The 12500-nt window shown below is 41.8% G+C and overlaps 1 protein-coding gene across 3 annotated transcripts in view; it reads left to right on the top strand.

The window, feature by feature from the left end:
- Nucleotides 1-12500, top strand: part of LOC125038188 (adenosine kinase 1-like) — a 53994-nt gene that overhangs the window by 6692 nt on the left and 34802 nt on the right. Inside the window, exons 1-2 of one of the 3 annotated variants that reach the window (XM_047631569.1) lie at nucleotides 1083-1203; nucleotides 3141-3228. The exons of 1 other annotated variant lie outside the window; for it this stretch is intronic. In XM_047631569.1, the coding sequence (XP_047487525.1) occupies nucleotides 1170-1203; nucleotides 3141-3228 (122 nt within the window). In that variant the 5' untranslated portion in view covers nucleotides 1083-1169. Of the gene's footprint in view, nucleotides 1-1058; nucleotides 1204-3140; nucleotides 3229-12500 lie in introns of those variants that run through there. One more of the 3 variants, XM_047631570.1, reaches the window with a different exon arrangement.

Genomic DNA, 12500 nt, shown 5'->3' with positions numbered 1-12500 from the left:
TTTCAAGGCCTTGATACTGCCAGTTTTGCTATACGGTTGTGAAACCTGGACGCTATATTATGCCTTGGAATCTCGTCTTGACGCTTTTGTAACATGTCCTAGCGCAAGATCATGGAGTACAGTTGGCGGGACCATGTGTCCAACCAGCGATCACAGGACCAGTTACTTACACCATCCGCGATCGCCAACCCAGGCTTTACGGCCACCTGGCTCGATTCCCGCAGGATGATCTTGCCCACCAGGTTGCCTCTGTTCGAGACAACCCTGGGTGGGAGGAGGCTTGTGGGACGACCGAGGAAGTCGTGGCTCGGGCAGATCGATCAAACCTGTCGTGAAGAGCCAGAGATCCGAGCTCCTGCTTGGCGGCTCGGCTCGATATATATATATATATATATATATATATATATATATATATATATATTATTTACATACACATATACATATACATATATATATATACACACACATATATTATATATGATATAATTATTTATTTATATATATTTATATTTATTTGGTTATTTTATATATATTTATATTTATTAAAATATTTATATATATGCATATTTATATACATATACATATATACACATATATATACATATATATACATATATATACATATACACATACATATATATATTTACATACATGTACATGCACATGCATACATACATGCATTTATATATATGCATATTTATATACATATATACATATATACACATATATACATATATATACATATACATACATATACACATACATACATATATATACATATACACATACATACACATATATATACATGTACATGCATACATACATGCATACACACGTGTATGTGTGTGTGTGTGTATTTATATATATTATATATATGTGTGCATATATGTATATATGCGTGTGTATGTATGTATACATACACACATTTGTATATGTATATGTCTGAATACACGTACATACAAATATACAAATATTCACAATGACGATACACTGTCCGGAGCCACGGCAATCTCCGGCCGCCTCGGCATCCGCGCATCCGCACACCCGCGAATCCGCACGCGGAAATCCGGGCCTGGGCGAACGCTCCCTCGTCCCCGGGCGTCGCGAAGTCACGCATGAAAACCGCTCCAGAAACTTCACTCTTTTGAAGATGTCGAGTCGCGAGCACAATGACAGCGTCAAGAGGATTAAGCCTAATGTTCCGTGAGTCTGTGGCTTTTTTTTACGCGTGGATTGCCGTCTCGTGAGCGGATTGCGTGAGGGAGGAATGAGGGGAAATGAGGGAAGGGTTGGGGGGAGCGTGCATGGGTATTTTTGAATTTTGTTCCGGTTTTTTAAAGTTTGTATCGAGGTTTTTTTTTTCTGTTTTACGGTTGGGTTCAGGTATGATTAGATGGATTTTCGTATTATTTTTGTGGTGGTTGGTGAATTGGCAAGATAATCCTTTATGTAAGAAATGCTTAATTTGGTTCAGTTAAGTAATCAAAAAATATTAGAGTACCAGAACCTCAAAATTATTCATTTTTAGCTATTTTAATGAGAGTTATTAAATAGCTGGTTTCATCTGTGCAGATAATGTATGTAGGAATAATTATGTACACATTATATATACATTATATATATATATACAATAATGTATAAGAATAGTTTGTGTAAATAATTAAAATTTTACTCTACAATGTTTTCTTCAGTTATTTATAGCTTTGTTGTTTATTACATTTTATGATATGATGGTTTTGTTCTTTTTCTTATGTTTGATTACTAATAATTGTGATTTAGTCTCTACATAATTTTTAATGTATCACTCTTTGGTATTTTATAATGTTGCTTTTGTGCGTTATATAAATCTGAAATCTAGCAGTTTAGCATAACAGTTATTGTTTATTGTAATCATGGTTTTCATAAGAACCATATTCAAATATCAACCAGTTTAACAATTAGTCTTTTTTGTGTGTATATATATATATATATATATATATATATATATATATATATATACATTTATCAGTTTTTGTTTTATTTTTGTTTTGATTTATTGTAAACCTTAATAAGACATTCATTTATCTGCCCCTGCCAGAGTTTGGGTAAAGGTTGACAAACCTCCGACTTTTTGGTTCTAGCAAAATCAATCTTGTTGATCTTGTTAGAATCTTGCCGAGGTGATTTATCATCAAATGAGGAACCTAACTGAACTCTATCTTGCCAGAATGTTTAGGACGTGGCAGTTTTATTGGCCTAGGCTCGAGTGCAAAGGACACTCTGCTCATTTTCTATATTTTTGTGAAATGTCTCTGCACATAGATGGCTCTGCTGGTGCTTAGCCACAAAGGAGTCAATTAGTAGACCTTGTGACCTTACCTGATTTCACCTTTCCTTGAATTGGCAGGGAATTTTTTTTTTTTACTAATGCTATGAATATTGATAGTGTTATTTTTATTATAAAAATTATGATTACTATAATGTTATTGACATTAGTAACTGCAATAGAAGATAACAAAAAATATATTTGAAAATCAAGGAAAAGGGTAAACACAGGCAGTATTCGTAATTGACTCATTGGTGACTTGGTACCAGTGTAGCTCTCTATGTGTAAAAACAATTAAGGAAGTAAACTCACATTATTTTCCTTTCTTTTCCTTTCAGTCTGTCCACTTTTCAGATGTTTATTCAATCAATTATTCTGGCTTTGCTTTCTTGATATATAAATTTTCACATTACCTTTTTGAATTGCCTGATATGCATGTACAAAATTTACTCAAGTATATTAATGTTTGTTCGTTGTGTTTATTAGCACTTTTTTTATTTTTTTTATTATCCATCTTGTTCTGAATCATATCCACCTACCCAGCATTACTATTTTTATCAAATTATTTCTTTTGTCTTTACTATTATTTTCTTCTTTTTATGCAATTATCTATCCACCTTCTCCCATATACTTTCTATTTACTACTAATCTTTGCCTTTTTCCCTCTCATCTAGATGTTCCCCAGTTTTATCCACCTACACTATCTACTTTTCTTTATTATCATTAACCTCTCATCCATTTTTATCCCTTCTTCCCCCTTCCATCCATCTTTATCCTTCATTTTTCACCTCCCAGCTTTAGCCATTTCCACTTTCATTGTTCTCTGACCCTGCAGGACGTTGCATAGCACTGCCTAGAGCTGCTGTTTGTCAGGGCAGGTCATGGCCGAGAAAAGTATTTACGGGAATTTGCAACAAGCATAGGTTTGTCTGTTTTTCTTGGGCTTCACTAACCAACGTAAAAATGAAAAGCTGTTCAGAGGAAAGTGTTTGATCTGATAACTTGATTTCCTTTCTCTCTTCTCCTTTCTTTCTTTCCTGTGTTTTTTCTTCTCTCGTCCTCTTTCTGTCTTCTCACCTCATCTTCTTGTATCTTCTCTCCTTACTCTCTCTCTCTCCTCTCTCACATTCTCTCTTTTCTCTCTCCTTATTCTCTTTCATCTTTCTCTCTTTCATCTCTCTCTCTCACTCTCACTCTCACTCTCACTCTTACTCACACTTGTACTCTTTTCTTCTTTCCTTTTTTTTCACCCTTGTATTTCTTCCAATCTTATTTTGTTCAGTTTTCTCATTTAAGCTCTTGCCATTTTTTCCATTTGTTCTTAATTTTTTAAAATTATATATATATATATATATATATATATATATATATATTTTTTTTTTTTTTTTTTTTTTTTTTTTTTTTTTTTTTTTTTTTTTACTTCACCTCTTTTATTTGCCCTTTCCTTTTCACTTCTTTCTCTTAAGTTTCCTCCTCTTCAGTACTCTTATTCCTTTGCACACCCACTACAACTAATTAAGTAATATCAGGATTTACACCAATATAAAACAGAGAAAGCTCATAATATACCAAAGCACTTAAAAAAATAGTATTTTACTGATTGTATTTGGCCATTTCTTTTATAATATTTGGGTTTGAGAAGCTACTCAAGCTACACATTACTAGACCAATGTAATTTTTGAAGCAAATGTTTATTTGTTGAATGCAATCCAGTCCACGAGCACTATACTTTGTAGATGTATAATAGTTTAGTTTATACCATTTGTTACAATGGTTATTCTTATGTTTGGAGTGACAGGCTGTCTCTTTACTTTTGCTTCTAAATTACCCCGTGTGGGATTTGAATGGCACTGTTGCTAGACGAGAATGCTATTACTGCACCACATAGCACACTGTCACTGTACTAACACAATTACACAATTTTTTTCATTGAAATTGTTGTATGTAATATGCATCAGTGTACAGTTTCACATTATATGAGAACATTTTTATTGTTTTACATAATATTCAAGTTATTTCAATCTTTTTGATATTAAACTATCTGTTTATGAGTTTGTTGTTTCTGCTATTATCAGCATTCCTATTATTATTATTGTCATTACTGTTAGTATTATACTTATCATTCTTGGTATTATATGGTTACTTATTATAGTCGTTTATATGTATACTGTTCTTTATTTAGTCTTAATTCTTTTTATTATCACTATTAGCAATATTTTCCAGTTGTGATGATTTAATTTAACAAATATTAGAAGCCTGGCAGTAATTACAGTCTGTCACACTATTTTCAGCAGTATACGCAGGAAAGTAGAAAAAGTAAATAAAATATGGCCATAATTGTATTCCCATTTTCAACAATAGGAAAATCTTCAACAAAGTGCCTCTTTTTTCCCACAAGATAGCATGAATAAAGTGTTACTTCTCTCTCCTTCCCTTCCTCCCTCCCTCCCTCCCTCCTCCTCCCTCCCTCCCTTCCCTCCCTCCTTCCCTCCTTCCCTCCCTCCCTCCCTCCCTCTCCCCCTCCCTTTCTCCCTTTATCTCCCTTTCTCCCTTTATCTCCCTCTCCCTCCCTCCCTCCCCCCCCCCCTCTCTCTCTCTCTCTCTCTCTCTCTCTCTCTCTCTCTCTCTCTCTCTCTCTCTCTCTCTCTCTCTCTCTCTCTCTCTCTCTCTCTCTCTCTCTCTCTCTCTCTCTCTCTCTCTCTTCTTCTTCTTCTTCTTCTTCTTCTTCTTCTTCTTCTTCTTCTTCTTCTTCTTCTTCTTCTTCTTCTTCTTCTTCTTCTTCTTCTTCTTCTTCCTCCTCCTCCTCTTCCTCTTCTTCTTCCTCCTCCTCTTCCTCTTCTTCTTCCTCATCTTCTTCCTTCTCTGCTTCCTCCTCTTCCTCTTCCTCTTCCTTTTCTTCTTCCTTTTCTTCCTCCTCTTCTCTTCCTCCTCCTCCTCATTATTATCATTATTATTTTGGTATTTGGCAGGCAGACATATTACATGAGGATGCTATTACCATAATTGATGTTAATTAGTGTGTGAGTTCTTTTATTTGCAATTGTTCCTCGCTGTTATGTCTTAATGTATTATTTTTGATGGATCATAATGTAACTTTTTATACAGACGAAGAGGTTTTATGATTATTGATATCATTATCATTAGTTTTTATGATTTATGATTATATTATTATTATAGTTATTGTGGTTGTTGTTATTGCTAATGGTGGTTTAATATCATTATCCTCATCAAGATCATTATCATTATTATTTTTTATTGTTCATTATCATAATTTTTTTTGCTATTTTCATAATTATTATCATTATTATTGTTGTTGTTGTTGTTGTTGTTGTTACTTTTATTATCATATTATCATTATTGTTATTATTATTATTTTATTGTAGTTTTTATAATTATATAACATTATTTTTATTTTTATTATCACTATATTATTGTTGTTGTTGTTGTTATAGTGATGCTTGAGAGATATATCGGTTAAGTTTTATCAGTATCATATATGTTACTGTACTCTGTGTATATGAGTGATACGAATAATTCCTTGTCTTTCTTTGTATATTTATTATTTCACAATACTTGTAATGAACCATTTCTTTGGATTAGGAGAAAAGGTTTTATGTAACCTCTCAATTATTCATTTTTCTGTGGGTGTTCCCAAAGAGAACAAAGTAGAGAACGAGATACAAATTGTTGAGCAAAGAAAATTAATATTTGGGGGGTAACTTAAACAAAAATGTACATATATATATATATATATATATATATTTTTTTTTTTTTTTCTATATTACATAAATCACTTAGCAGTTTCGTCTTTAAAGTTTCGTGAAAGTATGAGTTAAGGTTAATACCAAGGATTGAAAGCGCATAAAAATTGTTTGGTGCTCGTATTTTTTCTTTTCAGAAGTAGTTTTATTAAATTGGATAATTTATGATATTCTAGATATTTTTTTTTTGTGATTTGTATATATATATATATATATATTTTTTTTTTTTGTAGATCTATCATGGCTGCTAGATTAATAGGCCTAACAAATTAAGTGATATGTTATGAAAGAGAAATTTTACTGAAGGCTGAGGATAGGTGAGTGGGTGGGTGGGTGGGTAGGTGGGTTGGTGCTTTGGAGTTTAAAGGTTCGTGTTGTTTTGAAGTTGGAGTAACATATATTTAGTGTCTTTGTTATTTGAAAGATCAGATTTTGACATGTCAGTATTTTGTGGTGATTCAGGTCTTGCGTTTTGCCATTTTTCATTTCTTTTTTATGTTTTACATTATTTATTTTTATATTCAGTTATTTTAGTTTTTATTCTGGGCATGAACTTGACCCTGTTTGTTCCCGTGTCCCTTTTCTTCTTTCTTTCTCCCCTTTCTTTCCTTCTTCATCTTTCGGTTTATGCTTTCTTGGAATACCTTCAAATCAAGGATTGCTTGCAAGAATAGTTGACGTTGATCGAACACTGACAGTGGTTATTCCATGGGGGGTGGGGGGGTGGCCAGAGGTAGAGAGGGAGGAAGGGAGGGAGGTACCGAGGCAGAGAGAGAGAGAGAAGTGGGGGGGGGGGGGGGGGGGCAGAGAGAGGGAGGGAGGTAGGGAGGCAGAGATAGACAGACAGACAGACAGACAGACAGACAGAGCGTATGAGTAAAGGGGACTGTGCGTCTGTATCCATGCCTATGCCTATAGACATAAATGTTCACGTGCACAGCCTCTAGCCCGGGTGCGGCGAGAAACGGCCACAGCCAGCGACTGATGGAAAAGACCGACAGACTAATCTGACAGTCACTTACCTAACGGAGATCCAGCACTGCTTCGCGGGCTTTGGAACTTTGAAAGTGGATTTGAAAGTATTTGCAAATGTGCGGCTTTAAGTGCACCAGAGGATCGCAGAAGGTGAATGTTAAGGAAGTCAAGTCAGGAGAGGGGGCGGGGGGAGGGGGAGGGAGAAGGTCACGTGGAAAGTTTACACTAGTTCGTGGTCCAATACTGGGTGATCGGTCAGTGGCATACAAATATTTTTATAATATATATATATATATATATATATATATATGTACGATGCATAATACACACACACACACACACACACACACACACACACACACACACACACACACACACACATACAACAACACATACACACACACATACACACACATACACATACACATACACATACACACATACATGTGTGTGTGTGCGTGTGTGTGTGTGTGTGTGTGTGTGTGTGTGTGTATACGTATATATATATATATATATATATATATATATGTGTGTGTGTGTGTATGTGTGTCTGTGTCTTCATATATATATCTTGCAGTTATGCGTTCATACTATTGCATTGTGTATGGTACATGTATATATTTCATATAGAGCTAGATTGATGGATAAACAAATTAATATAGATGGATAAATAGATATGAATATATAGCTATGTATATATACATATATACAGTCTATAAGTAGACTGCAAATTGTAGCGCGAAATCCTTTGCTCTCTGCCCCTTCCAGCGGCCACTTGTCCAGCGCGACCTCTCCGCCCGTTATCTTGCTGTTTCTCTTTTTCTTGTGGCGTGCAAGGCGATAAGACAGGTGCCCTGCTTGTTGTATTTCTGTAGATTTTATTCTCTCTCTCTCTCTCTCTCTCTCTCTCTCTCTCTCTCTCTCTCTCTCTCTCTCTCTCTCTCTCTCTCTCTCTCTCTCTCTCTCTCTCTCTCCCCTTCTCTTCCCCCTCTCTCCCCCTCTATCCCCCCTAGCTCTCCCTCTCTCCCTCGCTCCCTCACTCCCTCCCTCCCTCCCCCCCTCTCTTTCTCCCATCTCTCTCCCTCCCGCCCTTCCCCCCCTCCTCTCTCGTCTCTCTCTCTCTCTCTCTCATCTCTATCTCTCTCTCATCGCCCTCTCTCTCTCTGCTCTCACTTCTTTCTCTTCTCTCTCTCTCTCACTCTTTCTCTCTCTCTCTCTCTCTCTCCTCTCTCTCTCTCCTTCTCTCTCTCTCTCATCTCTCACTCTTTCTCTCTCTCTTCCCCTCTCCCTCTCCCTCCCCCCTCCCCTCTCCCCTCCCCCGTCCCTCGTCTCTCCCTCTCTCCCTCCCTCCCCTCCTCCTCCCTCTCTCCCTCCCTCCCCCCTCTCTCTCTCTCTCCCTCCCTCGCCCTCCCCTCCCTCTCTCCCTCCCTCCCCCCTCTCTCTCCCTCTCTCCCTCCCTCCCTCCCTCCCTCTCTCTCTCTCTCTCTCTCTCTCCCTCCCTCCCTCCCTCTCTCCCTCCTTCCCTCTCTCCCTCCCTCTCTCCCTCCCTCTCTCCCTCCTTCCCTCTCTCCCTCCCTCCCTCCCTCTCCCTCTCTCCCTCCCTCCCTCTCTCCCTCCCTCCTCCTCCCTCCCTCCCTCCTCCTCCCTCCCTCCCTCCCTCCCTCCCTCCTTCCCTCTCTCCCTCCCTCTCTCCCTCCTTCCCTCTCTCCCTCCCTCTCTCCCTCCTTCCCTCCTTCCCTCTCTCCCTCCCTCCCTCCCCCTCCCTCTCTCCCTCCCTCCCTCTCTCCCTCCCTCCCCCTCCCTCTCTCCCTCCCTCCCTCCCCCCCCTCCCTCCCTCCCTCCTTCCCTCTCTCCCTCCCTCTCTCCCTCCCTCCCCTCCCCTCCCTCCCTCTCTCCCTCCCTCCCTCCTTCCCTCTCTCCCTCCCTCCCCCTCCCTCTCTCCCTCCCTCTCTCCCTCCCTCCCCTCTCTCCCTCCCTCTCTCCCTCCCTCCCCCTCCCTCTCTCCCTCCCTCCCTCCCTCCCTCCCTCCCTCCTTCCCTCTCTCCCTCCCTCCCTCCTTCCCTCTCTCCCTCCCTCTCTCCCTCCTCCCTCCCCCTCCCTCTCTCCCTCCCTCCCTCCCTCTCTCCCTCCCCTCCTTCCCTCTCTCCCTCCCTCCCTCCCCCTCCCTCTCTCCCTCCCTCCCTCCCCTCCCTCTCTCCCTCCCTCCCTCCCTCCCCCTCCCTCTCTCCCTCCCTCCCTCCCTCTCTCCCTCCCTCCCTCCCCTCTCCCTCCCTCTCTCCCTCCTTCCCTCTCTCCCTCCCTCTTCTCTTTCTTTCCCTCTCTCTCCCTCTCTCCCTCCTTCCCTCTCTCCCTCCCTCTTCCTCTTTCTTTCCCTCTCTCTCCCTCTCCTATTCTTCCTTTTTCTCTCCCTCTCGGACATACGCATGTACCGGTGACTCTTCCCAAGGTCTTTCTCCCCTGTGTTATCGCGTTGGTATGACGACTCAAGCTACTCTTCCCCCTCCCCTCCCCCTTCACCTCCCCACCTCCTCTCATCCCTCATTTCGTGTGTTCTCCCTTCCTCTCGTCTTTCTACCTCTCCTCCTTTCTCCATCTCCTCCTTTCTCCATCTCTTCCTCTCCTGTATGAATTTTTCTCTCCCCTTTTTCGCTCTTCTCCCTCCCCCACTGTCTCTCTTCCCTACTTTCTCCCTCCCTCCTCTCTTTTCCTTTCTTTCTCTCTTTCTCCTCTCCTTTTCTTTCTTTTTCCCTCCTCTCTCTTCCCTTCTTTCGTCCTCCTTTCTCTTCCCCTTCTTTCGTCCTCCTCCCACGCTTATGTTTTCTTCTCTGTCGTTCCTAACTCCTCTCCTCTTATCATTTCTTTCCCAACCTACGGTCTCTCACTCCCCTCCCACACTCCTCTCCTCCCCTTCTACCTCTCCCACCTACTACCCCTCTCCTTTCTCTTTCCTCTTTCCCTTTTATTTTGCCCTCTTTCCACTCCTTTCGTATTAACTTGGTTTTCTCTGTTCCTTCGTATTTCTGCTTTTAATTAACCAAGTTTGTTTCCCGATTCCTCTCTCCTCTGATTATCCCCTTGATTCCCCCTCTCCTCTCCCCTCTTCTCTCCCCTCTTTTCCTCATTTCTGATTTATCCTTTTCACTACCCCCCCTCTCCTTCCCTCAACCTCCAATCCTTCTTCCACTCATCTCACTCTTGCTCTCTTCTGCCTCTTTCTTCCCCTCCCTCACCCTCTTTTATGCCACCCACCTCCCCCCCCCCTACCCTCTCCTCTCTTAACCACTCCTCCTCCCCCGGACTCCGTGCCCCCCTAAACCCCCCCTGTCCCTCCCCTCCTCAACGGTCAGAAGTGACACCCATTGATATCCTGCTCGGGCAATGGCACAGGCCCCGTGGCATAAATATACACGCTCGCACACGTCGCGCGCGCGCACACAGAAGCACAAACACATACACATAACATGCATATATACACACACACCCACACATATACACACACACACTTACACATATACATACACACATACACGTATACACACACACACACATACACGTATACACACACATACACGTATACATATACACACGTATACATATACACAAGTATACACACACATGCACTTGCATTCACACGTACACACACATACATACACACATACGTGTGTGTGTGTGTGTGTATGTATATATATATATATATAGAAAGAGACAGACAGACACACACACACACACACACACACACACACACACACACACACACACACACACACACACACACACACACACACACACACACACACTCGGACACAAGCACGCATGCACGCACGTACACACAGAGTCGGGGAATGCTAGAATGTTAGTCTACTTTGCAGTGCCAAAGTAGAGATTTCTTGTGGCCACTATTTTATTATGTTTGTTGTTTGTTATTGTTGTTGCTGTTGTAGAGGGTGCCTTGATATAGTTTATCGTCTCCTTTTGGTATTGGGTCAGTAGTCTTATCTTGATTATTTTTAACATTTTTTGTGCATTTGTACCTGTTTACCTTTCGATTTTCGTTGCGTTCCTTCTCTCTCTCTCTCTCTCTCTCTCTCTCTCTCTCTCTCTCTCTCTCTCTCTCTCTCTCTCTCTCTCTCTCTCTCTCTCTCTCTCTCTCTCTCTCTCACGCTCTTTTCTCCTCTCTATCTCCTCTCTCTCCCTTCTCATTTATCTCTCCTCCCTCCCATCTCTCCCCTCACCTCTCCCTTTCGCTCCCTTTGCTCCCTCCTCTCCTCCTCCTCTCCTCCTCTCCTCCTCTCCTCCTCTCCTCCTCCTCTCCTCCTCCTCTCCTCCTCCTCTCCTCCTCCTCTCCTCCTCCTCTCCTCCCCTCCCCTCTCTTCTGCTCTCCTCCTTTTCTCCGTCCCTATCTTCTCTCCTCTCCTCTCTTTTCTTCTCTTCTCATCTCTCACGCATTCCCACTTACCGCTCTCCCCTCAAGTTCTGTTGACGCAACCCACAACATGAATATCCCCTCCACGACCTCCTCCTCCTCCTCCTCCTCCTCCTCCTCCTCCTCCTCCTCCTCCTCCTCCTCCTCCTCCTCCCCCCCCTCCTCCCCATCCTCCCCAACGAAGCGGGACGAGGGGATTGGTAACCTAACAAGCAACAAGGTGTGTTATGTGTGTGTGGGGGGGGAGGGGGGAGGTGCTGGTGTGTGGAATAGTATCTGTCTGTCTGTCTGCCTGCCTGTACTTGTATGTATTGTACTGATAGGAAGTTGTATTTGCATTACAGCGACGAAGGAGTGTGTGGGTGGGTGGGTGGGTGGAGGGTGTTTGGTTGTTTGTGTGGCTAGGCAATCCTGTGTGTTGTCTAGGTAAGGTATGCACCTGTATTGTTAGAATATGGAGAGAGGGAGGTCTATATAGACCTTGGGAGAGAGAGTGTGGGTGCATGTGGTCAGCAGACTGCGTAGTGCAGTCAGCAGCGCGCGCGCGAGAGAGAGAGTGTGAGAGAGAGTGAGAGTGTGAGTGAGAGTGTGAGTGAGAGTGAGAGTGTGAGTGTGAGTGTGAGTGTGAGTGTGAGTGAGAGTGAGAGTGAGAGTGAGAGTGAGAGTGAGAGTGAGAGTGTGAGTGTGAGTGTGTGCGCCTGCGTTGTTAAGAAACTCCATTCATAATGCTAGTAACTATGACGGTGTAGTGCCTGTCTGTTTGTGTGGTCTGCCTGTGTTGCCAACGTCCCTTATTCATGATGCAGGTGATAATGAATCATTAATTATAACTAGTACTTTTCGGCAATCGCGTTTGTATTTCTGTCTGTGTTGGATTGTCAAAAAAGCGTCATGTGTAATGCACGCAAGAATTCTATGTCGGCCATCCGTCACAGGACGAATTCGCAGGAGATCTAAGTGGAAGACTCCGCCCTCCTCCTGTTCTCGGCAGACGGTACTGGTGCTGCTGGTAGTATCGTTAATGAAACAACAACCT

Source organism: Penaeus chinensis, chromosome 24 (genome assembly GCF_019202785.1).
Source record: "Penaeus chinensis breed Huanghai No. 1 chromosome 24, ASM1920278v2, whole genome shotgun sequence".
NCBI classification, from domain to species: Eukaryota; Metazoa; Arthropoda; class Malacostraca; order Decapoda; family Penaeidae; genus Penaeus; species Penaeus chinensis.
The sequence above is the reverse complement of the archived record's forward strand: the minus strand, read 5'-3'. Positions and strand labels throughout refer to the sequence as shown.